Genomic DNA, 27,694 nt, shown 5'->3' on the forward strand with positions numbered 1-27,694 from the left:
AGAATTAACATTTTATTTATACTTATCATACATTATTTTTCAGTGCTAATATTTATTTTGAGAGAAAAAATAAGGTAAATAGAAAGTACAATAATATATTTTTACTATAATTTAAAATTATCATTGAATAATAATACGTAAGAATATATTTTATAATATATTATAATATAATATATATAATATCAATAAAATTTAATTATATATATAATATATGAATGTTTTTTTTTTGCTGGACTGTGGGATATTTTTGTCCTCAAATTATAGTCAAGATCATTACACTGGAATGATCTTGGATTTTCTACCTTAAGAATGAGTATTCAATCGCTGGGTTGGATGGTGCAATCAAATACGATGATTTTAATCATTTCTATCTAAATTATACTTGACTTTGGGATGATCGGCCATGCCAAAAAAAAAAAAACTTATTGGAGGTTTGCAGAACGAAAATATTAATTATGCCCTCATCGGTTCAATTGAAAACCCAGTCTCTGTGAGTTTCAGAGGAAGCCAGCCATTCTTTTCTAGTCCCAACATCATACACCTACCGATCCGGGCCGACGTCTCTCTCTCTCTCTCTCCCCCCTGCGACCAAATCTCACCACCGGTACCGTTTTTCTTTGAATTGTTTTTGTAGGGTACGTGCCACTCTTCCGTTTGATATTAGCTCGCTTCGAACCGACGCCTTCCTCCCGCTTAAAACTTAAACTATACTTCACCTCCCAACCTCCCTCTTTTCCTCCCACCAACCTCCCTCTTTCCGTCCATCTCTCTCTCTCTCTTTTTCCCTACCAATTCTTGGTAATAATTATATAAAAATAAAACTAACACCACAAAGCCTAACTGCCGTCTTTCTTCATCTCCCCCTCCCCAAAAGTTGACGAGGAGAGGAAGAGAAGGGAGGGAGAGAAATGAAGGCGTCATTGATTCAGAGCCACAACAACCGCCGCATCGCCACATACCGGTCGGCCCCGGCGTTGTTGGACGGCGGCGGCGGCGCCGACGGCACGGGAAAGTCCCCGGCCAACTGCTTCTGGCTTTTCCTCCACGGCCTCTGCTGTCTCATCAGCCTCGTCCTCGGCTTCCGCTTCTCCCGCCTTGTGTTCTTCCTCCTCTTCTCCACCACCACCCTCTACACCTCCGCCCCCGTTCTCCGCGCAACCACCACCACCACCACCACGACCACCACCACCACCCGCACCGAGACCCTCACCCTCTCCCTCCCCACGCCCCCACCGCCGCCCCTCCGGCGGTCCTCTCCGTCCACAACCGCACCCGGAGTCGGGTGGGGGTCGGCCGGCACGGGATCCGCATCCGCCCATGGCCCCACCCCAACCCCGCCGAGGTCATGCGGGCCCACCGCATCATCGACCGAGTCCAGCGCGAGCAGCGGCTCCAGTACGGCGTCAAGGAACCCCGCCCCCTCGTCGTCGTGACGCCCACCTACGTCCGGACTTTCCAGGCCCTCCACCTCACCGGCCTCCTCCACTCCCTCTTGCTTGTCCCGTACTCCCTCACCTGGATCGTCGTCGAGGCCGGCGGCGTCTCCAATGAGACCGCCGCCATCCTCGCCCGTTCCCAGCTCCCCTTGCTCCACATCCCCTTCCCCGAGAAGATGCCCACCGAGTGGGCCGAGCGCCACCAGATGGAAGCTCGGATGCGTCTCCACGCACTGAGGTTGGCTGAAATTCCCCGTTTTCATCAATATCTCCTGATTTCTCTGTAATAAGATTCAACCTTTCTTGCTTTCTCTGTAAAACGATCTTACCTTTTGTGCTTTCTCTATGCAAAGATCCGATCTTTTTTGTTTTCTCTGCAAAACGATCCAATCTTTTCTGTTTTCCCTGCAAAAGATTCCATCTTTCTTGCTAGTAGATCTGATTCGGGTTTGGTGATGGAACAGAGTGGTGAGCGAACGGAAACTGGATGGCATCGTGGTGTTCGCCGACGATAGCAATATCCACAGCATGGAATTCTTCGATGAGGTGCAGAAGGTGAAGTGGATGGGAGCAATCTCAGTTGGAATTCTTGCCCATTCTGGGAAACTCCGAGCCGACACCTGATCGGCAATTCAGTCAGGAGGAGAAGGAGAACTTTCCAGTACCAATTCAAGGCCCTGCTTGCAACTCATCAGGCCAGTTGGTCGGCTGGCACACCTTCAATTCCTTGCCATACAGGGAGAAGAGTGCAACTTTTGTTGGCGAGGCAGCGACGGTCTTGCCAAGGAAGCTGGAGTGGGCTGGGTTTGTGCTGAACTCGAAATTGCTGTGGAAAGAAGCCGATGAGAAGCCTAATTGGGTTCGGGATCTCGATGCCGTAGGTGAATATGGAGAGGAGATCGAGGACCCACTCGCTCTGTTGAAGGATGAGTCCTTTATTGAGCCTCTGGGGAGCTGCGGGAAGAAGGCCCTGCTATGGTGGCTCCGCGTTGAAGCCCGGTCAGACAGCAAGTTCCCACCAGGGTTAGTTTGCAGAATCTTTTCTTGTAGTTCTCCTAATGTCTAAGATCTATTATGATTCATGTGGATTAATATTCAACTTCTTTAGACTCTACTCGCTGGATTTTTTTTTTTTTTTTTTTTGCCTTCTTGAGCAGTGAACAGTATAGGTTGCTCTGTGTGCCGGAAACTTTCTTTTCATACTCGCCATGAGTAATAGTTGAACCATGAATAGGTGTAGATATGGAAGCATTGCAGATCAAATGGTCTCACATATCATATTGTAGAAATAACAGGAAGACATGATTTGATCTTTCCTATTGCTTATTTTTGGAATACTTGGTGTTGCATTCTACTTTTCAGAAGTTTCCATCAAGCTTTCATATGAGGAAGATCCAAAGAACACAAAGCTAAGTTCCTAGATATCTAGCAAATTCCCACCAGGATTATCATATGATGTCTCATCACATCTCACTTATCATCCCTGCTTTCTTATATTGAAGACTGCTTGATTGGATTCATAAATTTGCATAAACCAAATGCAAAATCATGTCATAAACTACGTGGTGGCCCAGACCACAGCAGCTGCAACAACCCACAGCGATTGAATTAAATATTTCACCCTAATAAGCTCAAAGGATATAACTGCATTTGTTATCAGGCTATATTAGTATTATTTTATATTATTGCTGACATGAGTAAAGCTGCAGTCTTACTCTAGTTTTTACCTCACTGGTTTACATATATTTCAGTCAGTTTTGTTTGTAGTATGATGTGTGGAACAAGATAAATTAATATTGCCCTGTTCTTTTTGCTTATTCATTTCAAAAGATGCATCAGCTTTAGTTGACCCTTCCAACCTATTTCTAGTTTCGCTCTTAATATTTTATCTAGTGCATATAAGAAAACAAAATGTCCCCAGATGGCCATTTCATTTTTTTCATTTTGAAGCAAAATGCATAAAGATTCTCCTCCGACACTTGATTGATCATTTATGCGGAGGCAGGAACAGGATTCTTCAAGATCCACAACTGTTTATTATTGACCGTTTGTAGTGAAAGTCATATGGCATTCTGATAAAACAAATTTCTCGGAGAGATTTAGAAAAACTAATAGTTGAAAAGCATGTCTACAGGATGTTTATAGTTTTGGTACTTTTGGTAAGTTAGGAAAATACTTCACTAGTCTTTAGGAGGCCATCTTGGAGTCATGTCCCTTTCCAAATGAATTAGTGCAGAGTGATTTCTTTCTAAGCAACTTGGTCCTAATTAGGGACCACAACTTTTGGCGGGCCCAGTAACATGCTCAGAGAAGTCTTGTGCTGGCTTTGGATCAAAGACATCTTTATTTTTTTTCTTAATTGGGTTTGGGTCGAGCTTTAAGACATGAGTCTCTAAGCGGCTTGGTTTTGCTTCAGAAGCATGTCCTGTTTTGGCTCAAAGTAGAGATTAGTCTTACTAGATCTGAACATTGCTCTCGAGTTCAAGGGACAGCTTTTGCCTGCACACAAAAAATATATTACTGAAATCGTTATATTCGCATCTTCTACTATTTGTGGATCCTTCTTGATTATTTTATTTTTGTGTCATTTGTTTGCATCTGGTTTGTCTAAGATATGGTTGATATCTTATTAGTTTATTACCAGTTCATTATGTTCGTGATCTTATGATATTCTTTTCTAAGAAAATCTCATGCCATACTTTAATACCGGTTTGATCCGTTCTGCTATCAAAAGAGTTATAACACAATGTTTCTTGATGTGTAACCTCAAGATACGAAGTGTACCTGAATTAATATCAGAAGTTTTTTCCCCCCTAAATTTCCATGTTCTAGCAGATGTAGTAATATCAAATGCTAGATTCATTCTTACTGAAAATTGTAGCTCTATCATATGCTTGTTCCCCTTTTCCTTCTGTGAAGTGTTTAGAAGTTTTGGAACCATGGAGAGACCATTCATCTTCCTATGCTCGACATATTGTGAATATTTTCCTATATGGAACATCCCATATACATATTTTCACTTGCCAACTAGAGCTCAGCCATTAATTATTCTATAGATCGAATACTCAGTACTCGGACATCTTGATCCTAAAATCAATTATCACAGGTGCAATGTTCTAAACCGCTTCATACTGTTGGGCTAGATTGCATCATTCAGAGGACCATTGATGCCATTTGAGAATTGATCCCTCTATGTCGCATACATTGCCACAATATCCAACTCCAGTTTTATATCACTTCAGGAACAAAGGTTTTTGTGTTACAATGTGAATAATTACTTTGTTTAATAATAACCTGCAACTGGTATCTCACCTTAATTATCTATTAGCCATGCCATAACTTTGGATCATCGATCTATCTTTCTATATCAGCAGAGCTGCAGCTGCTTGTGTGTTGTGATAGGATCCTATAATTTGTTTATATCCAATTACTGATATATCTTCTACTGCTTGCAGATGGATCATAGATCCTCCTTTGAAGGTCACCGCCCCTGCAAAGCGTACTCCATGGTTTGATCCATCGCTCGAACTTCAATCTCAGACGATGACCGGCAAAGATCATGGAGGGGTGGCCTTCAAGAATAAGTAAATCGCATAATGAGAAGAAGCAAGATTCATGGGTAGATAAACTAATCTTTGGAATGACCCAGAGGCGAGAAAAATGATGCAGCATCACAGGTCTGTACAAATTCTTTTTCGACACCGTAACTATGGTAGGTCCTATGCACTGAGCAACACTAACATCATATATCCTCTATCAGAGGCTGTTCGCGCTCGCTGGAAGACTAATAAAGAGATTGAGGATTTCAGCATTCAACAGCCTGTTTTCTATGATAGCAGGTGCCTATTGTACTTGGTTGAAGCTACCAACTGGTGGAACCTACATACATATGGCATGTGTTCAATTAGCAGAATTCCTATTGTAGAGGTCTGTTCATTAAATTTTGTTGATTCATTCTATTTGGACTCTCAGGTCTTTGATGTGGTTTGGCTATGAATATATACCAGGGAATGTAATGTTGACATGAAATGTGGTTTGCTTATAGGATTCGCGGAACAATTCTGGTTCTAATAGCAAATATGCTTTCAGATAAGAATTTTAGCATATTCCTGCTAGTCAGTATATATACAACATTGAGGTTTTCCCAACATGACAATCTTTTTTTTTTTTTTTTTTTTTTGTGTGTGTGTATAAAGTATATTTGCTACTTGGATGTGACGTGAACACAGATACGGGTGCATTGGTACTACTTGGATGTATGCATATTTGTATATTTTTTAAGATATTGTCTATGCATGTATGTTTATTTATTTTAAAAAATTGAGTTTTTATACAATTTTTTTGCAGCCAAATATGCACAATACTCTCAAAAGTATATTAGAGGAATATCGAATTAGGCACTATTTAGGTGCTTGTGAATATAAGTAACTCCAGCACAATAATCTAGTCAAATAAAAATAAAAAAACAAGTATAACATTGCAACTAATAAATAAAAAATAAAAGTAAATATAAAAATAGCATCATCCTATCTCTCTTTCTAGACATGGCTACCATACTTATTCTGCAACTCTTGGCTATGGCGATTTGGATTGATGGCCCCTTCTCCCCTCTGTTAGCCTGACCTTTGCCATATAACGTCTGGCTACATCTCGAATATCATCTCCTTTCTCTCCTCATCACTTCCTGCCGGCCAACTTTTGGGAGAAGTCGCCTCTATCTTTACCTCGGCTGCCGGCTTCTTCTTGTTGGAGACCTCACGCGAGCCATACCCCGGCAATGCCAGTGGTGGTGTCGGAGAGCTTACGCGGATCCGAGCCGTATCCCGGCAATGCCAGTGTCAACCTCGTCATAAGATCGTCACTGGCAGCGGAAGATGATCCAATCATCGCTGGCCGATGATTCGAGCTATATGCCCGCAACGCTGGTGTCAACTTCGTCATAGGATCGTCCTCCCCGTTGTAATTGGCAGTGGAAGAAGATCCAACCGTATGCTGTGATGAGATAAAGGAAAAATTACTGTGATTCAATTCTAATGGGGTCGTACAAGATCTCTTATCACCATTATTGGAGAAGGTGGAGGTACGAGATCTCTTTGGAGAAGGTGGAGGAAGAGCAGGCGGAGAGACGGCGCTTGTTCATGATGGCGTACTCGATGCGACGGGAGAGGAGGTGGACGACGACGGCCTGGTTGCCAAGAGTTTTTATAGCGTTCAGATATATATTAAAAAAGGAGAAGAAAAAAAAAAAAGGAAGGAACTCACTTCGAGTAGAACTGGTTGGTGTTAGTACCATATTTGGCTTTTTTTTTTTTTTTTTTTTTTTTTTTTTTTGCTGAAAAGAAAGGAGGTAGGGGGGGAGGGACAAGCCCACCCCGCGTAGCAACCCCAACCGGGCCCCGCCCCCGCCAGGACTATGTTCGATTCGGGCAGAATGGCCGTTTGGTATAGGCCCAGCTCACCAGACCCCAGCCATATATTACTCATACCCTCCCCACCCGTGACCCCGGCTCGGTTACCCCTCTGGGCTCCGGCTCGAGAACCACGTGTGAGTACGTCACACCTGGCACCACCAAGGCTACCAGCCGACCAGTAGCACTTCTAGACCCCGTGTCCAGGCTAGGGGCATCCGGTCCCCACATTTAATCGACGCCCGCGCGTTTCGAACCTGGAACCACTTGGTTAGAAGCCGAGCTCCGTTCCAACTGAGCTACCGCCTTGGCGGCCCATATTTGGCTTTCAGGAAAGAAAATTAAGGGGATTCGGGAATAGCAGCCACGTAGATAGTAAGAGTAAGAGAAAGGAAACAATAACCAGAACGAAAGAGAGAGGAGACCAAAACTGCGTTGTTGCTTTGCTTAATTAATTTTCGATGAGGTAAAGCAATGCCAGCGCATAAGCCTCGTGCATCTTGAGCACATGGATGGCTGAGATCTTAGAGATCACGATGCTTTGTATTTTTGCCGAATAACCTAATTTAACCGGCCAAGACCAAGACCTTGGTTAACCTTGAGACCATCAAAGGAATCCAGAGAAAATTTGACGTGCTTCGAGCGCTTTTAATATTGCTAGGTTTGTATAATCGTTTGACTTGTTTAACTTAATTCAACTTTTGATTCGGGTTGATGGATTTTTTATCTATTTTGTATCCAATCTAATCCATATCTGATTCGAGATGACCATACTTTATCATCCAATTCTCCATTTTTGGGAGACGCATTTTTTTTTCCATTGTCATTTGTAACCTCCTTAAAACTGGAAGAATGTTGATCTACTCCAACAGAAACAAGTGAGAAAGCTTGTATTCATTGGGTCACTGATCAATTTTCTGCTTCAACAGTTTCATTTTGTAAAGTGATCTGCACTGGTCAAATATAATTGAATTCTCTTAAAAGCAGATGTAAGGAATCTTGTAAATAGCCTTTGTACAATGAAATTATGTCTTTTCATGATTTTGCTTGAATTTTAGTCCATCTCTCTTGTGGAATTGGCTTTGCTAAAGATAATTTATCTAAGTGAAAAATTAGAGAGAAAAAAAGATAAAGTTATATTCGTTTACTCCAACATCTTCACAAATAATTAATAATGACCAATAATATTACATACAACATTCACATTTGTAGTTGAAGCTAACTATTTTGTGACTTAAGTAAAATAGCCTAGGAAGAATTATAAGTAGATAGTGCCACTAAATATGTGTGATTTGTGTTCACCAAAATTGCATTAGTCATATTAGTTGCATGTAAATAATTAAGTTTTTTAAGTTTAATTAAAACATTGTAGTTTTGACTTTCTAGTAATAATCTAAAGCTAATTATGTATGGTAATCAAAATTGCATCAATCACATGCGTTGAATGTATAATGTTTCCAGCTTAATTTCTTTCCTGTCATTGGTTCTTATTTACAATTTGTAGAGAGTATGTTATAAGCACGCATTTTGAACAAACAAAAAAATTTCTTTATAGGTGGAAGAGAATTAGCTGAACTTGAAAAGCCTGATCAAACCTAATTCTTTGGGTCAAGCAGGGGCAAGGATTTCTTAGTTTGGGTTGGGTTTGGGTCAATTTTTTTGGCCTAAATCTTAAATGGCTAGATATTGGTCAAAAGTTTTGACCATTTGGGGCATAAGGGTCGAGCACTTTTCACATTTGGGTCATTTGGACATGTTGAACCATGAGCTTAACTAAGAATATTTTGAGTAGTTGGACTATTCTCAATATATATTAATTGTTCAAATCATCTCGTTAATGCAATGCTAAAAATTTCAAAGAGATTAGTCATGTTTCGATTGGATACATTGAGGATGGAGAGCTGTAAAATAATTTAGATTGGGATCAAATTAGATAAATCAGAACATGGCTCTTGATCTGTGAGTTAGTATTGGTTGCGATGTCTTAATTTGGTGTGGGGTTAGATTGGATATGGGTCAAAATTTGTATGGCTATTATCATCATTTGACTTATTCCAAAACCCAACTTGACTTGTTGGCATCCCTAGTTCTCTCTACCAATTTGCAGGAATTAGACATTGAATTGCTATGACGGTATTATATGGGCCTATGACACTGTTTATCTATACTAATGGGAACCTCAAAGCATCTTCTTTCCACTCTCCCAAAAAAATAGCACTCAAGTTTTGTTAGGAAATTCTGAAGCCACCAAACTTAAGTTTATGTTCAACTGCCATTGCTTTCCCCCCCTTTTTATTATCCGATTGACATAAAATTAGGTTAGGTATATTTCTTAGCTTCTTTTATATTTGGTATAATCATATAATTCATAAAATAAGATTCTTATATATATATATATATAGTTTAACTCATAACTCCCTGATGATTTGAAAAACTCAATATTAAATATTTATACAGAAAAAGTGGTCATAAGAATTCCCATAACTTTCTCCAATGCATTCTAGAGCAATTTCTAATAATTTGTATGTTTTTATTTTTTGCTTTAATAATAACTAAGACTTATTTTTTTTATTGATAGAATGATTACAGAAGAAGAGGAAATTAACAAAAGAGACGGAGAAGATTTTTATCTTTTTTTTCTATCTATTTAAATAATGTACAATCTCAAGGGTTATATGCTATTATCAACATTATATATAAGAAAAATACAGCATAATTATTTTTGCTTTAATAATTGAGATTTAACTTATTTATTAATAGAATAATATAGAAGAAGAGAAAATAAGAGAGAGGGAGAAGACTTTCTATTTCTATCTATTTAAATTTTGTACATTTAAGGTTATGTACTAATATAAACAGCAACATAAAAAATAAAAAAAAATACAGCTCTCACAATACCTAAAATTATGCAAATCATGCTAATATGGTAACAAGTTATCAAAGGAAATATAATTCTCACAATCTCTAAAATTATGCCAAATTACGCTAATATAGTAATATAGTATCAAAGGAAAATACTGTTTGCTGTTTCACAATCCTTAAAATTATGCAAATGCGCTAACATGGTAACATGGTATTAAAGAAAAATACGACACTCTCAATCTTTAGAATCATGCAAATCATACTAAGATTTATTACTAATAATGCATTAATGGTTACTTTACCCAAAAATGAATTAATAGACCCCCGCCGCCACAAGTCTGGCCTGTTGATCTTTGATGACAAAGCCGATGTCGCAACCGCCATCCTCCCTGCTATTGAAATTCACTTTGAGAAATGGGGCTCTCAGGATACAGGCATAAACCTAGACGCTGCTAGAGCATAATGAGAGCCCCCAGTTTTTCCCAAGCCAACCCAAGGGATGACGCAGTAATTTAAAGATCTCTGCCACAATGAAGTAGAACCCCGTCTGCTACCATTCTCGGGTGCACAGCTCGACCCCTCAAATATCTGAACATTCCTATCTAGCCAGTAATGATAAGCCGGGCAGGTCGCCGAATCTCCAGCTCTATAAGTTCGGGTCTCCGAGAAGACTGAACCAGAAAACTCAGAAAGTCTCTGTCGATGACCATCCCTGACACAGTCCGACGAAAGCCGGGATGCACTCCCCAAATCAGAGCCGCCCGCTGACAGCCGAAGAGGGCATGATGGATAGATATTCTACGTTTTTTGTTGGATAGTTATTTTATAAGATTTTGACCCCAGAAACTTTTTCTTTTTTGTTCCAGATTGATAATTATTCCGTCTTTTTATTCTTGATCATTTAAACCCATTTCGCTAGAGCAAGACCTGTTCCGCATAAAGTTATTCCAGACTTTCTTTCCATTTTTTTTTTATGCATCAGATGGTGGAAAACTGAAGAGTGACGTAAAGGTGCATTGCTAATGGGATCCCAGTTCCGTGGGATATTGTGACATTACTTGATTTAGCCAAAATAGAGACGTTATAATCTTGAGAAGAACAGTGCACATGGCACGCCAAATCAATTTAATCGAACGCGTCTTCAACCATATGAAAACCTTATTGTCTTCTCTTCAATTACCTCATCAATAAGAAATACCAAAGTCCACTCCTTTAATTCCACCATGTCAAGGTCCACCTTGGGAACTAAAATCGCCTTGATCTTGCTGCTGTTCCAAAAAAAGTTGAAGCTTCTTGCATGAACAATAGTTTTCAAGTAGTTGTTGAAAAATACTAAAGAAATCGTACCATAGAAGTACAATAATATTGAAATAAAACAGGTCCGATAGTAGCCACTGTTTTGATAAGGAGTGATCTAAATAGAGCTGCTTCTTTAAATAATCATTGAAGGTTAAGAAGTAATAATAAGACAAGAAATAACTATTAAGAATTGGAAATATGCATCTCGTAGATTGCCGGCTCCAAGTGTAAAATTGACATAAATGGATATTTATTCCAACTCCTTCCGATCATGACGACTTGTTATGCTTGAGGGGCGACGGACTTTAGTCCCACAATCGGAAGATAGTAGAAAGGACTATGCCTTATAAGGAGAGGAAGCACCCCTTTTCTTCGAAGGCGCCCACGTAATGTGAGACAAACCCGTGAGGACGACAAAAGCAGCCCGCTGCAAGAGGCCCGAACCCGAACCCAGAGCGGACAATACTCTCGAGGGGACACAAGTACCTGGACACGCTCTAACCCGATGTGCTGGCACAACCCTTCCCACTGGGGGGCTATGTAAGGGGGTTGAGGGGCAACGGACTTTAATCCCACGTTGGAAGAGTAGTAGAAAAGCTTGTGCCTTCTACAGGAGGGGAAGCACCCCTTTCCTTCAAGGCGCCACGTCATGTGGGACAAACCCGTGAGGACGGCAAAGGCAGCCTGCTGAAGAGGTCCGAACCCGAATCCAGAGCGGGACAATACTCTCGAGGGGACGCAATACCTGGACACGCTCTAACCCGATGTGCTGGTGGCCCATGCAGGTCGCTCCCCGAACCTCGGCACAGCCCTTCCCACTGGGGGGGCTATGTTGGGGGTTGAGGGGCGACGGACTTTAGTCCCATATCGGAAAAGTAGTTAAAAGGACATGCCTTATAAGGAGAGGAAGCACCCCTTTCCTTCAGGGGTGCCCATGTCATATGGGACAACCCGTGAGGACGGCAAAGACAGCCTGCTGAAGAGGCCGAATCCAGAGCGGACAATACTCTCAAGGGGACGCAACACCTGGACACGCTCTAAACCCGGCGTGGTCACCCTCACGCCAGATTTGAACCACAGCAGCTCTTATCCTCTTCTTCCATACTCCGGCAGCTCTCTCGACTCCCCCGCGTGGTCATCCTCGGGCCAAATTTGAACCGCAACAAGTCTATATAAAGTCATAAGACCCTGATACTTGCACTACAGTCATCTCCCAAGCAAGTCTGGGAGTTAAAACCTTTTAATAGTTAGTTCATGTTAACTTAAGCTGAAAGCTTCAAAGTCCAAGCCAAAGTAACAAAATATGAATTTCTTCAATTCTCTTATAGTAATAAGAAGACGAGCTCTAGAAAGTCATATTTGTCGCAGAGCTGATCCATCATGCATCTTGTCCCGCAATTAACGGAAGAAATCCGCTAAATGTTTTTGGATTGATTTGATCGTAAACTAGCCCATGAGAGAATATACCTAAGAATTAAAAAATTAACAAAAATATAAAAATAATTAGAAGAGGAGAAGAGAGAAGGGGTAGTTTCTATCAAGGATAGGCTTGTTGCAAATGGGATGAGCCAAGTCAAACAAGCTACATTTCTTATTGTACTTTATTCCGTATAATCCACTCCACTTGTGGAGTGCAATAAGGGAGTTGGTAAGTTGGATCAAGGTAAGAGTTGACCTAGGTGCCAGAGCCAGCCTCTTGCCGAATCCTGTCAAAGCCGCAGGTTTGTCCCTCGAATCCCCCATAACAAGACTGACTTGCAACCACTGAAATTCAGAGCCACAAAGCCCCTTTGACCATTAGCCTTAATGAGTGGTGCAAAAGCTATATGTGCATGAAAGTGAAAACCACCTTCTTCATTTTTTTTAAATAATACATAATAACATTTCATATAGCTCTAATATGGTACAGCCTGTTAAATCAAAAATAAAAGTAAGGAGTGCAAGAAAAAGTTATATATGCTACAGTCGTCCAGATGAAGTCTTCAGAGTGTTGAGCAATAAAGGAGGCAATTCAGTCTGTGTTCTGCTCACCTTCCGCACGATCGCTATAAAAATGTTGTGGTTTATGGTGGACTAGTGATTTTGACCAACACACTGGAGCTTGGCACATGGAATGTGAATGGCATTGGGATGCATTCATGCATAGACACAAACTTGGGTTAATCATATGGTTGAAGAGATCTAAGAAAGGGACTGATCTATTAGCCTTTGTAGGACCATTTTTATTTTCTCATATGGTGTACGTATGCTATGAAAAGCACCAAATCTTCAAAATATAGTTCAGGTCATAGAGTGAAAATAAATCTCGCATATTAGGAAATAGGGCTATTTCTTGTGCTGCTTGAGCTGCAGCTACATTATTCCACCATAATAACTCGCCAGTTGAACCAAGACAACTCTCCATGTAAAAGCCCATTTAAATCTAACTGCTTATCAAGTGAATCTAGTGAACTCATGCATATGGATCTATCATTCCTCCTGACAGAAATTATCATGCTTCCACAGCTCCTAATTTTATGATGACATGGCATGTTTGGATTGTAGAGGCAGGAGGTTAAGAGGCAGTTTTAACTTCCTTTTGTTTAATAGCCATAGCTTTGTTAGCTCCATTTATTAAGCATAATTGAGCTACCATGCAGAATTCTTGAGCGAAAGTCTATCTTAGACATGGTTTATCAAGATGTGAAATGGTTCGCTAAAGCAACATGGAAGTTAACATCGGAAACAAAGCCATATATCTCATAAAGTAGGCGCACTTGCATCTTTCGGACAAAAGAATGATTCACCATCGCATCACATAATGATCATTTCGAGATCCATACATGTGGATGAATAAAAGATTCAAAGTGCTTTAAGATCTGTGTAAGATACGATCTAGTAAGAGATGTCACCAAAGAAGATCAATCTTTCTTTAGCACCACCAAAGATACAACCTGAATTCTTAAAATGGAAAGCTATTTTTTTTTTAACGAATATTTTATATATTACGAGAACGAATACATTCAGTAGAATCAGCAAATAATAAGTTACACTATGTCCTAGGCAATTTTTTCTCCTCTACCCACAAGGTGTCTCCTGACCATATATATTGTCATCCAGTCTGCTTCTTCGTTGGTCTTTCAGTATACATGTATAGCCTAAAAGACCGCTATATCACGCATCATGTCCCAAAAGTCTCAAAATGGAAGACTATGTTTGATCAGAGAAAATATAGCCGTTGGAATTCTGAACCACTTCTGATAAAAAAAATACAATTATATAAAAAGGAAAAGAAAAGGACAAGTTGTACACGTGGGCCCCAGCCAATTCATCCCACCCAAAAACTACGGCTGGTAGCCGACCTCACAACCCCTTGGTTTCTTCCACAGATCCCCCCCACCTTTCGACCACCCCCAACCCAGTCGCCATCCTTCGCATCTCCTTCCCTCGATACCCATGTCAATCCAAGGCCAGCTTCTCGAGGTCACAGGTGAGTTCCTCCACAATCCCTTCAAACTCGAACAAAAATCCCCCAAATCCCATCCTAAATCCGACTTCTTTCTAACTCCGCGACCTTCCGATCAGTGGTCGGATGCAGCAAGTTGAAGGATACCGAGTGGATATCCCGGCAGGATCCCTACGTCTGCCTCGAATACGCCACGACCAAGTTCCGCACCAGGACCTGCACAGGTACTTAGGATCGATTTCTTCCATTTCTCGAGCGATTTGGTTCGATTTCTCCCAGCTGGAACAAACGTTATCTGCAGATGGAGGCAGGAACCCTTGCTTTCAGGAGAAGACGACCATCCCCCTCATCGAAGGCCTCCGCGAGATCACCGTCGGCGTCTGGAACAGCAACACCCTCACCTTCGATGATTTCATCGGCAGCGGCAGGTAAAAAAAAAAAAACTCTCTAATCTTCCACCTACCCTTCTCCAAGAGGGGTAAAAACAGAATCAAAACCTATAATCCAATCTTCTCCAGGGTCCAGCTGCAGAAGGTCCTCTCCGAAGGCTACGACGACTCCTCTTGGTCGCTCCAGTCTAAATCCGGAAAGTAATATCCTCAAACCCCTCTCATCGAAACTAGCCATCAAACCAATTCTACATTTGATGCAAACAATTGGGTACCCAATTCGTTTCTCAGGTTTGCCGGTGAAGTAAAGCTGATCATGCATTATGCAAATGCAGGCAAAGCACAAGTAGATTATTAACCCTATTTGAACTATAATTTTTCGATCGACTGGTCGACGTCGAGAACAACCCTGAAACCCTAATTTCTTATTGCAGAAACCTTGGAAGGCCGAAGCTCCGACGAGCTATGGACAAACAGCTCCGGCGTACAATCCGGCAGCTCGATATGCTCCTTCCTATCCTCCGATCGGAGGATACCCTGCTGCGAGCCCTTATACGGCAGCATATCCTCCATCGCTGTACCCATCACCAGCTAATCCTGCTCCTTATCAAACAGCAGCATACCCTCCCCCACCAATGCAGCCCCAAGCCTACCCAACTACTGCATATCCACACACCCAAGCATACCCACAAGCCACCTACCCATCTCAGCCATATCCCCCTCCACCCTCTTATCCACCAGGTAAATGAAACAACTTCCCCCATGTTTTGATCTCACTGAAAAATAAAACATTTGCATGATATCATTGTGTGTGATTTTGTGCATGCAGCACCTTACCCAGGGGTTTATCCTCCACCACCATATTAATGGGAGAAGGAATGCGGTTGCTACTGAGAGTCCAGTGTTGGTAGCTCATATGTGCAGTACATGCTACTGTGGTTGTGGCTTTTTTTTGTTCTTCTGTTGCAAAAATGCTTGCTGGAAAGTTAAAAACTGGTTCAGAATTGCTGCTATCAAGAAGCAATGATGTTACAAGTAGTTTGTGGAAATGCATGAGATTCCTTTTTTCCTAGCAAGGGCAGAGACTATCTTTTGCAACTCAAATATTTCCTCCTCTCGCTGACGGAGCTCCTGTTTCAATTTCTCTATATCCTCAACATGCTTGCAGTGATGTAAACATGTTCGTTGCCTTTTTGAATCGTTGGTCTCATCTTGTGCTGTCCTCTTGTTTAATGGATCGCATCCATTAGCCGGGGCGGCAGCTCTCATCCTTCGAACATAGAAGCTGATGCTTTTCCCAGTACTGATTTCCAAGAACACATTCTTCTGAGGTCGACCGTTGGAGTCCTGAATGTAGGAAAGGAAATGTAGAGATTTTCAGTCTTCTAACAAAATCATGGTTTGCTAGAGTTCTCCCAATGGATAAATCCTTGCTCACAACCAACATCCAAGATATTTTTGAGAAGATACAACATTATATGCAGAATGAAGCAAAGTATAGACAGGAAGTAAAGAAAAATCTTAAGAGTCTCAGTTATGTAAAATATAAGACTGCTTTAAAGATGAATATAACTGTGTCATTAGCACGAAATAAAGACTTGGCGTTGTACAGGGTAATACAGTCTGAGGGCCTGCTCTTATGTCCAATCACTGTGATATCTCCCAAGAAGAGTAAAAGTTGTTGAGAAAATCATGTAAGATAGAAATCTGAGGTACTGTGTGAGGTTACTGATATCCCTAATCCCTAGTTCAGATAACAGAGTCCGCTAGAAGGGCAATTTTTTTTTGGGTGTATTCGTTCGTACCCGCTGTGAATGATACATCCACTTCAGCAGCAGCCAAAAAAAAAAAAAAAGTAATTTTCCATATCTTCCTGCTATATACAAAGCGTGAAAATTTCTATCCACGGGCATTTTTGGTCATTAGATTCATTCCAACTCATAAAAAGCATTGTATTTTAAATGAGATTTCCACTACTATCCCAAATTTCAAGAAACACTATTCTCGTCACTCTGTTCCCAACTTACCATGAAAAGCTATTGGATCACCTTTTACATATCATCCACACTCAGAGTTTAAATCCTCCCTAACCTCAAGAATTCAACAACCTCGATAATTCAACTGCTCGGTTCATGTAACAAAATCCACCACCCGGCATTCACTCCAGCCATTTGTCTAGCTCATGTCGAACAAATTTACCTGGCCACACCAGTTACTGCTAATAAGATCGTTTATGTCAAGAAAGCTCTCAATACTCAGCTAAGCCACCATGGACTATTGGAGAAAGAGTAAAAATACAGCATCTGGAGACAGTGCTGTAACTATTGCACTCTAGTTGAAAAGGCTGCGTACCATAGCCTGTTGTCCTATTTCATAATACCCCTATTCCCATCATGAATGTTGTATATCCAGAACAGATGCAAATAACCCCCACACCAGGCACATCCTCTTAAGCCTCACTCAACTACTCTCCTCTCCTTAAACGGGATTCTGAGAAGAAACAAATAAACAAAAGAATAAAAGAACACCACCTAGAGTTAGATGAGGTCGATATGGCCATCCAAATGAAATCAACCCTAAGTGGGAGCTAGAATAGGGGCAAGCAATTGTGATTATAATTAGAACTCATATTTTCCCATAGATAATAAATTTTAACACCTACCAATAATCAACTGATTAAGCCTTTGTAAAAACAAACACAATAGTATAAAAAGAGTAAACTAACAGCTTTGGCTTACAAATCACAACCAAGAGAGTAAAATCACAACTACGGCTTCCATTTAGCCTAGAACTTGGTTAATTTCCCTCAACTAAGAGAAAGTAGTTCTTTTGATTAGTTCATTTTGAGAACTGAATCTAGCACATTGGATGGATGATAAATGTTCATTTTGAATTGTCTAAAAATATTATAAGTTAAATGTTTGATCTTTTAAGAATGCAAGAATCAAGCTTGTGATTGGCTTTAAGAGCATTTTGCATGTGCCTATTGACAAGTCCCTAGAAACAGGATAAGGGAATCCATGGCCACTTCAAACCCGGAAACTACTTACTTCCAAGGGGAGGTTATGATATGCATCAATGAGATAATTGGGTATAAAACTAAGCCCTAATAGCTAATGTAATATTTTAAGCACCAAATCTGAACTTCAACCAATATTTACACTAGTGTTACTTGGTAGTACATGTGGAAAGGCATATTTCCATGCCATTCCTTCAGGCATTAGTGCAACGGTAAGGTTGCTCCACTGTGAGCTAGGTGTCACATGTTCGAAGCATGGAACAACCTCTCTACACATGAAGGTAAGGCTGTATACATCTGATCCTCCCCGAACCCCATAGTGGTGGGGGCTTCATGCACCGTGATGCTCCTTTTTATATTTCCATGCCATTCCTTGCCTACATACAGCTCCTAGACATCTGTTTTATACAAAGTAAAACACTACAAACCAATAGATGTGAAATCCATCTACAGCTTCCCTTATGTCTAATCAGGCAATCAACTTCCTAGCCTTAACCAATGATAGGTGTTCTCAATGGACTAATGATTTTACCAGTATTGTAAAGATGTTCTGCCATGTCATGCTGTATCATTCTTTTTAGCTCCCTATAACAGATACATGCTTGCAGATTACATTAAAAAACTCAACAAGATCTAGAATTTAGCTTGAAAACTTCTAGGCTGAAGTTATTACTCTCCAAGCTTCACACAAAAAGTTTTTAATAAGAGAGCAAATATAACTGAAGGGTGAGGTCTAAATGATCTATAAAACAATTCGTAGTTGAAATTCTCCGCTTGTGGTGTCCATGCCACCACATACTCTTGCTCGTCCCTGCACCAGGCTACTATTTAACTTTGCATTTGCAAGGTTTTTACTCCTTTTACATTACGTCAATGTACTTCTTATAACAGCAACACTATACTCCAACAATTCTAACGTGTTCCAATTTTCAAATGTATTAGGAGAGTTCAAGCAGACAAAATGCCTTCATATTCCTCCTCGGCACTTACATTTTTCCACATTTTTGACACTTCAACCTGAATCTGAAATCCACACCTCGCCAAGGATATTTAGGTATAGATAAATATCATTGACTCTATAACATTTATTATTAGTCTCTGAGAAACTAATTCCCCCTAAAACATTTATAAAAAATCCCTTTCTGTTTGACTTATATGTTTCCCATTTTCCATATCATACTCTCTACTACTTTTTTCCGTACATATTACTCTCCACTACTTAACATAATGTGTTAGACCCACTCCCATTTCTTGTATTGGTTTCTGAACACAGTACTTAGCAAAGCACTTTTCAATCATGTGTTACCTCCTGCTTGAATTGATACTAAAAGATCAGATGAACATGTAACGAGATAATACCATCCAAAAGAAGAAAGTTGCAGAAGAGAAAGATCATTTAAGTCAGCTAAGGAGCACTGTAGTTGAAAAACATAGTGATCTGCAGTGCATACCCTGCTTTCTGAGGCTTCTATTCCTTTAAATGCTTCATCAGCCTCTCTGGCATCCTTGAAAACAGCAAATGTCGAATAGCTAGGGCCTCGGACTTTTAGATCATTCTGCAAAAGAAACTTTTATTACATTTCTGAAAACACAAAATACACTCCAAAAACATAAAGCATGAGTAGTCAAATACCTTAATATCAACATTATAATTCTCAGGAAATAATTTCAGGAGCTCTTGATAAGGCACGTCAACTGGTATTTTGTGAAGTAGCAGCTTTGCTTGATCAGAGTCAGATAACTGGAAAGTGGAAGTTTGACAGATTAGTCAAGTGTCTTCAACAAACAAATAAGACTTTGTTTCCTACTTCTTACAGACATTGTCGTCAACAACAGATATGGGATCGTCAAATCCATGTTCGAGCTTAGCTAGAACCAGCTTCATTGCAGCTTTTGCATCATTTAAGCAATTATGTGGTTCACCTTCTGCTCGGAGTGCAAAACCCAATACAGACTGCCATAAGAAAACAACTAACATGAGAAAAAGTGTAATGCTGAATAAAGATAAATAAGGAAACAGAGCATGCCTAAACAAATCATATACTTTATGCTGGGTTGGGGAGGGGGTTAGACATGCAGTTGTGCTATATGACAGTCCACGTGCTGCACAGCACATACTGGAAGGGACCAGCCTGCTAATTCTTTCTTCAATAAGCTTCTAAATTGAACCTATTTTACAACTCCTAGACCCACTAAGACACAATATGAATACATTGGTTTGCACCTACCAGATTACCCTCTTAAAGTGTGATGAAGCAGTGGGCCCACTTTACATAGCCTACTACCCAAGTAAGAGCCCAGTCTTTCCTTGTGTCATCACCAGGATTCAGGGTTTCAAAAAGCGGCTGCCTTCTGAAGGCATAAAGGTACCACATTGTGCCTAAGCAATATGAGGCTGTTTAGATGGGCACCTATGTAGCTCAACTTTAAAAAAAATATTAAATGATAAATAAATTTATAATAATAGATAAAAAACAGAAATATAGAACTAGCTCAGTAAGATTATGAAAAAAATAAGAAAAAATATGCAGATGAAGGCTCAGATATCCAAGGCTTAGGCTTATCTGGGCCACTTGGTGACCACCATGTGACCTATCTACACACAAAGGCAGCCTGGACCTTATGCAGGCCAATTAGGAGCCAGATAGGCATATGCAGAAGCATAGACCACTTTTAGAAAAAATGGGAGGGCAAGCGTCCAGGGCTCTCCCCTACATCCACGCCCTAGAGCATCAAAAAACCTTCTCTTTGCTCTACTCTCTCCCTTCTGGTATAGGTACCTGATAAGACTAAACAGGAACTTGTGCAAAGGTGTCATCATTTCAAGTGGGGATTCAGGACAAGTAAAAAGTTTGGAGGTCATGCCACGTCACTACAAGACTGTAGCTACGAGATCTTTCCATTAGCATACGACAACCCATACCCATGATGATCATTTAGAACATGCATGTCTGCATTCATGAAATATTTTTGCTTGCCATGCTTTTATCCTTGCAACTAATGACATGAATATTTGAATTCTGTTCCTAACTATCATGCTCTCAGTCATCATCCAAAAAAATCCAAGTTGTCCTAATTCAGATATTGATAGGCATCACAATTTTGGCATTAACCCATGATTCTGCAGGTCAGACATTGAGTTTCAAACCTTTTTATCACCTTTATTTTACACTACTCAAAAAGCACATAAGGCAAGTTTAACTTAAGCATGATTTTTATTTAGACTTGTTCTATCTTTTTGTTTAGATGCACTAAACCTAACATCAATTATCCAATTGTTGATTATTATTAACTGCCAACTTTTGATACTTATCCAAACGATGAAGATCAAAAATATAATGGGAATAGCTACCCTCATTTTTGATCAAGCTCTATGAAGAGAGCCATGTGAATGATCTTTATTGATTCCATCATTTGATATCAATGATGAATAAGAATACAAAGATGTCATAATATATGATCTTCAGAAGAAAAACAGATATGGCCTCTTTCTGGAGCTTCAATCATAGTGCAATTTTTTAAAAGACCGTGTCAATATATAATTAACCATGGTTAAAAATTCCCCTCGAATTATTACCTAAATTTGGGAGCTGAAGATAAAGAATAAGATCCATTTCATAGATATATAGATCCATGTTATCATGATGGAGATCCACAGCATTCACTGTTTTCTGTAAGAGGACTATTTATCAGCCAAGAGATTATTTATTAGTCATGAAGACGATTGGGTTGATCTTTTTCCTTTGGAAGAAAATTGAGTCGATGTTTTCAAAAGAGGAATTAAATGCAAAGGAGCATAACCATGAAGGTGCATCATCAAATTCATTAAGGAAGATCAAAGTTAATTTCATATGACTAAATGATGAGAAAAAATATAAACATACTAACCAATGTTGTTATGTTCACAAACTATAGAGCAAGTTGAACCAGAAACTTATGGTGGAAAAAGGGAGCTAAATATATGTTCTTTTATGGAATATAAAAAATTAAATGAGGAGAAAACGTGCAGAAATCTAATGGCAGGTTTATCATGAAACATGATGGAATGTCCACTTCAAACAGTCTATCAGCAGTCAAATCCCTGCACATGAAGCTGCATTACCATCTTCATGAAGGATAAGAGAAAAAATAAAGTCATGTACTTCATCACGAATCAGAAATCCATGCTTTAAATTTCATGTTGATGATGAGGAATGCACTTCGGAGATATGAGGTAAAAGAAGTTTCATACTGCAAGCAAATTAATTGAACAATGAAAAGAAAACACAATAACAAATCTTTCAGCCTCTAAGCACAATTTGAAATAAATTACAAAAAGTAAAATTGCCAGAAAAGTCAATGTCAAGAAGATAAAACAGAAACTCATTTTTTCAGAAAATACCTTACACAAATTGTTTAAAGAAGGTGAACCATTAGCTAAGTCTAAATATTTGAAGATGTGGCATGTGTCAATAACTCGTTGATGATCAATTTTTAGTGCTGCATAGTTTAAAAGCAAGAAGTTAGAAAATGACAAAATCTTGTATTTAATCCAATCAAATACTATACAATGTTGTAGTTAATCCATTTAAATACTACAAAACTATGACAAGTATGCGCATTAATATACATAGAATACCTCGTAAATCATTATGTAAAGAGTGGCCAACTAAAATAGTCCCATGAGATAAAAGCTTCTTAACGGATTTCTGCAAAAATGCCAGATTAACTTGGTGCAAGAAAAAGAGTAACTTATAAACTTACGGTGGTTAATACAACCTGTACATCAGCTAATGAACAAGTAACTCCCTCCAAATCTTTAGCAGATATCCCAGTGATGTCTGTTATATAGTCAGCAACAGCTTTATTGGGATTTACGAGTTTATCAAGTTTAACCTGAAAGTACGACTATTCTTAAAAGCTTGTATGAACTCAGACAGAAATAGCAAACATATGTAGATGCACTCATATGTATATAAATGCATGTGTGCATGCTCAGGAAGCACATATACTTCAAACCACATGTCATGGCGATATCTTAGTTATACCTAGATACCAATATTTGTTAGATACTTCTCAGGTGCGTGTCCAATACTTGTGTTAAGTAGTTTTTTAAAAAAAATTAAAAAAACACTCTGGATACCTCCTGAATACAGTTAGACGCTTCCACAATAACTCCAAAAATGCAGAGGAGGGTCAATTTCATAGTCAGTGATATTAATTTTACAATATGGAGTATGTTTTATGGTCCATGGAATAATGACTACATGACCAGCTTGTAAAAGATAATCATGTGTTATTTCATACATTCATAGATGTTGAATTTTTGATGTATCCTTGCTGTATCTTATCTTACTTTTTCCAGATTTGCCATATCAATTTATCTGTATCATGTCTTATCCATATCCCATATTCCTATCCATGTTTCATAGTTGCGTGCATACATGCATAAATACATTATGTGCAAATGCCTTTAACATCATGATAAACTACAGAATAGAAGACCAGGACATCAAGCGAAGAAGTAATTTACCTCCAAATTTTCATCTACTGCACAAACTTGTACAACGGCTTCAGTACCATCCTCACACAGAACCATCTCACAGTCAATCGAAATCATAGTTTTTGATTTCATTACTTCAGAAACTTTACCTAGCGGCATGAACATCCACTCCTGCCAAATCATACCATCAAATTATTATATTTCAGTATCATGACATGGGATTTAAACACTTCAATGGTAGGATGTCCTCAGATTCCTAAATCAGACAAACATTGCATATCTAACAGTCCAGTAGCCTATATGATGAATTTACCAGCAACTCATAATTAAAAAATTAACTGAATTCAGCATTTCAAAGTACCAGGTGTTTAAGTGAATTTACCAATACATCGAGGCATTCCTCTGCCATCGAACTTTATAAATTGGATAATAATGACGGAATTATTTTGTAGTAAAATATCATCAGTAAATAATTGTTCGCTACATTATTTGTATTTTGTCAAGTAGACTGTCATTCTTGTTGACAGTTACAGAAAAGGATAAGAAAAGAAATTTCAAAAGCTTAATCCCTTGTTGTTCCCATATATGACATGGGTGTCAAGTGTATAGCTGTTCAAAAGAATCTAGCAGATGAATATTTAAAAATTTTGATAAGGGAACAAATATATATATCTTTTAGATGGGTATAAGTATGTTTAGATGCATGCTATTGATGAATAATTAGTCAAACCAATTATTCCACATCTTTATAAAATTCATAAAATCTTTGTCAAGTATAGTGTTAGACTTAACAATTTTTATCTGAAAGTGTCAAGAAGATTCCCAGGTGTCCAGCCCATCAAGAAACCCAAGAATTGGGGTATCCACATAACACTAGATTTTTCTTTTGCTGACTTAAACATGAAAATGATTTTACAGTATGATCCATCAATGACAAGAGAGAAAATAAATAAATATTAAATGTATGACACTAATATCTGTAAGAATAAGAACCCCACGAGCATAATGAATCTTTTTAATCAAATTACAGAACAAGGGTAGGTGAGCAAGGGCATACATGAGTTGCATCGGCAGATCAAGGCACTACAAAAACTGTCTCTACCCAGAAGTTATGGCATGTGCAAAATGTAAAGAATCAAGTGCAAGATGAAACCAAACCTCATCGTGGGACGGGAAAGAATAAAATCGTGGGTAATGCGGATGTTCCATCGTCAAACGGACCAGTCTCTGCATTTGCACACATATAGGTCACTGACAATAATGAACTGATTTGACATCCTGAAAATTCAATTTTGCTAGCAAAGGTTTATGCACAAAACAAACTGAGCAAGAGCTATTATTGTAAAATTGAAAACACAAAATGACTTCCTTTCAAAAAAGGGCATAGCCGGACCACCCACAAATCTAAAGGTGGTCCAACTCATCAAAAAAAACAAAAATCAGCTAATGGAGATACTAAACGCATATTTTGATGTCTCCGAAATAAGAGAAGAAAGGTAGTCAATAATGTTAGCAGGATGGTCATCATACGGAAGAGAAGCAACTTAAAGCAGTTTTCATCAAATGAGATACTGCAAGTAAAATCCAAAAGAATGCCTAACCTAAAATCAGAACACCAAGCAACATATACCTGCTGAGGGGACTCTTGGCCTGGAAAGTCAGAGATGAACTTCTCAAATGCTTTGTATTCCGTAATACGTCTTATCATTTTTCGAAAAAACTGAAACCAAGACAGTATAAAAGCATCAAAGCTATTGAATGACAAGTGTTTTGTTCATACTAATGCAAAGCCTTCTGCACTAGTTACCTTCTGATCTTTTTCCTGGAACGTTTGCAGAAAAGCAACTAATATATCTTTAGACTTTCTCATTGGATCGTAGACAGCGCCGTATGACAAACTATTACTATGCAAAAAATCTTTCCACCCTCCTTCACGACCTTTTAATCCTTGTTTCTGGCTGAGCCTCACAATCTCAGCAAGAACCTGACAGAAATACTTGAGCCAAGCTAAGAATGCAACACAAGCTTTTTGTAACTAATGACACAGCAAATATAGCAATTCCTTATGAAGCATGACCACTAGTTATCTGAACCCTTAGTTAACCTATTTCCTGAGTATTATAACACAATTATATAAACTTTGATCGTAGTAAATTCCTTGCCAGAATAACACAATTAAATAAACACGACGAAGCTGTCTTCATCATCCATGACTAAACGTCACACAGCATAACGAGCCCGGTAAGGAAGAAAGTCACAGAAGATACGGATAGGATCACAAATACATGGAAAATAGAAAGAGTGAAGGTAAGTACCTCCCTGTCTGCGTTCAAGATCGGTTCCTCCATTGGAGAGGATTAAAGAAAAAAAAAAGCAGCTAAAACGAAAGGGGAGAAGAATCAAAAATTGGTGGAAAGAGGAGATATCCCTGGTTTTTGTCCCCGCCGAAACACCTTGCGGCTCTCGATTTCGCTCGCTTCGGCTCTTTTATTACATTCCTAGGGCTGGGAAGTGGGAGGGAGCGGCTTAGCGCACGGACCCGCGAATCCGCCCGCAGAAGAGTTCGGGTTCGGGATCGTGTTTTTTGGACCCGGTAAAATCCGAACCCGATCCAATCATGAGCGGGTTGCAGTGTTGGCATGAGTTTTTTTTTAAAATGTTTGCAGATGAGTTAAAATAGCCGTTAAATTTCTCACGGCATGCATTGCACGGCATCTGCATCATGGAGGTTTCACCTCGCTCTCGTCGGATCATAACAGTAGAAGCAATCCAACGGTTGTGACTTGAATTAAGCTTAAAAGGAAGCTTGAGGGGCCTATGTTCGTATTCCAAGAAGTTCATGTGTTCTGGGAGGCGAACAGGACTGCTAAGTTGCCTTACTTATTGCTAGTATTTTGATATGGTCCTATAGATGAATAATGTTGTCATCCCTACTTAGCTATGTTATTTTCTTCCGCTTGATTCTTCTAATTGTACTTATACACTAGACTAGCTTATGAGCCTTAATTTGTTCCTTCAACTCTATTTTTCATCTCTGAGATTTCTTTGATTTCATATCCATGTCCCTAATCAATTGAGCTCTTTTTAAAAATAAAAAAAATATATGATTTATCTAAGCCATGTACATTTTGCCCTAACTTTTAATTTTTATGTTAATTATTTTGAGCATGTATTGCACTTGTGCATTTCTAGTGTATGTACATGCATACATACATTCATGCATATATACATTCATACATACATACATATATACATGCATACACGCGCGCGCGCACATACAATATATACATACATATATATAATACACGCACGCACGCATGCCCATATACATAAATATATATAGCCTTATATTCTTGATTGAAAATAAACCAATAAAAACTAAAATATGATGATATCTTGGTCCAAAAAAATATCGACCGAGATCTTAGAAAATACTAGTTTTGTCCAAATTCTCTTACCATATCGACCAAGATAAATTAATCTCAATTGACCTCTACGGAAGCCACTCATAAAATAATCAATGTAATGAGATTTAAAAACCTAATGACATCTAGGATTGTTGGATCCAAACACCTAATAGATATTGAGAAAATAAAAAAATTAAGATTTATTTAGAATTTCAAAAGTAATTCATTATTTATAAAATCTTTCTAAATTCTAATATATTTAGTAACCTTAATAAAGAAGACCTCCACTCCAAAGTACCGGGCATTGTCAAGGCCTAGTCCTCCTTTCTTAGGTTAGACACCTACTCCTTCTTTCTTCGCTCGGAATAGGAATGAGATCAGAAATGCCATCCTTACCATAGCTTGATACGATACGTGGTGGCCACTTACTTGATGCAAAAACCTAAATTGGAGTTAAGATAAAGAGGCTATGAAGAAAATAAGAAAAAAAAATAGTGGTTAGATCTAATTGAATCTCTATTAAGATTTGGAAATGTTTATGTGACATGAGAGTAACTTGGTTGACTAAGTTGTTCATAAGATTTTGAAAAGAAGTTACATGATAAATGAAGAAAAAGTATAATTATCATGGTATTAAACTCATGAGCCATATATGAAACTATAGAAGAGGATTATTTACTATAGATTGAGGTGTGACATAGAAGTATCAGAGAACTAAATTGGTTTTATACCGGAAAAGTTGGCTATATAAGCTATTTTTCTCCTTTGAAGATTAATAGAAGTATAGAGAAAAAATTACAAGATTTTTATATAGATTTTATTGATTTTAAAGATGGCATATGACACGGTCCCTAAAGAAGTCTTGCAGTATGTGTTGAAAAAGAAAAAAAATCTGTTAGACTTATTAATATAATTAATGATATATATAACGAAGCAGTTACTAATGT

The 27,694-nt window shown here is 38.9% G+C and overlaps 3 protein-coding genes across 5 annotated transcripts; 2 read left to right on the forward strand and 1 right to left on the reverse strand.

Moving 5' to 3' along the window:
- The first annotated feature begins 564 nt into the window (after nucleotides 1–564).
- On the forward strand, nucleotides 565–5,584 carry LOC103711930 (probable beta-1,4-xylosyltransferase IRX14). The gene is given in 6 exon segments (XM_008798249.4): nucleotides 565–1,233; nucleotides 1,236–1,674; nucleotides 1,901–2,041; nucleotides 2,043–2,459; nucleotides 4,892–5,113; nucleotides 5,197–5,584. Coding segments are annotated over 5 exon segments (1,455 nt in total). The 5' UTR covers nucleotides 565–908; the 3' UTR covers nucleotides 5,025–5,113; nucleotides 5,197–5,584.
- An 8,748-nt stretch (nucleotides 5,585–14,332) lies between these two features.
- On the forward strand, nucleotides 14,333–15,979 carry LOC103711932 (elicitor-responsive protein 1-like). The gene is made up of 7 exons (XM_008798255.4): nucleotides 14,333–14,474; nucleotides 14,570–14,674; nucleotides 14,752–14,878; nucleotides 14,969–15,040; nucleotides 15,131–15,185; nucleotides 15,274–15,580; nucleotides 15,669–15,979. Exons 1-7 carry the CDS (start codon nucleotides 14,441–14,443, stop codon nucleotides 15,704–15,706), a joined length of 738 nt encoding a protein of 245 aa, XP_008796477.2. The 5' UTR covers nucleotides 14,333–14,440; the 3' UTR covers nucleotides 15,707–15,979.
- On the reverse strand, nucleotides 15,776–25,817 carry LOC103711931 (small RNA degrading nuclease 1-like). Of its 3 annotated transcripts, XM_008798251.4 has the most exons (12): nucleotides 25,656–25,816; nucleotides 25,148–25,324; nucleotides 24,971–25,060; nucleotides 24,499–24,567; nucleotides 23,371–23,511; nucleotides 22,617–22,733; nucleotides 22,477–22,546; nucleotides 22,240–22,337; nucleotides 19,678–19,812; nucleotides 19,492–19,599; nucleotides 19,310–19,414; nucleotides 15,776–16,186 (listed from the first exon to the last, which is right to left on the reverse strand). In XM_008798251.4, the coding sequence occupies exons 1-12, from the start codon at nucleotides 25,686–25,688 to the stop codon at nucleotides 15,869–15,871; spliced, it is 1,461 nt and encodes a 486-aa protein (XP_008796473.2). In that variant the 5' UTR covers nucleotides 25,689–25,816; the 3' UTR covers nucleotides 15,776–15,868. The 3 variants fall into 3 exon arrangements, with proteins under 3 accessions (XP_008796473.2, XP_008796474.2, XP_008796475.2); XM_008798252.4 differs by lacking the exons at nucleotides 22,240–22,337; nucleotides 22,477–22,546 and having other exon boundaries at nucleotides 22,602–22,733; nucleotides 25,656–25,817; XM_008798253.4 differs by lacking the exons at nucleotides 22,240–22,337; nucleotides 22,477–22,546.
- Nucleotides 25,818–27,694: the final 1,877 nt, after the last annotated feature.

The sequence above is a fragment of the Phoenix dactylifera genome, chromosome 11 (assembly GCF_009389715.1).
Source record: "Phoenix dactylifera cultivar Barhee BC4 chromosome 11, palm_55x_up_171113_PBpolish2nd_filt_p, whole genome shotgun sequence".
NCBI lineage: Eukaryota > Viridiplantae > Streptophyta > Magnoliopsida > Arecales > Arecaceae > Phoenix > Phoenix dactylifera.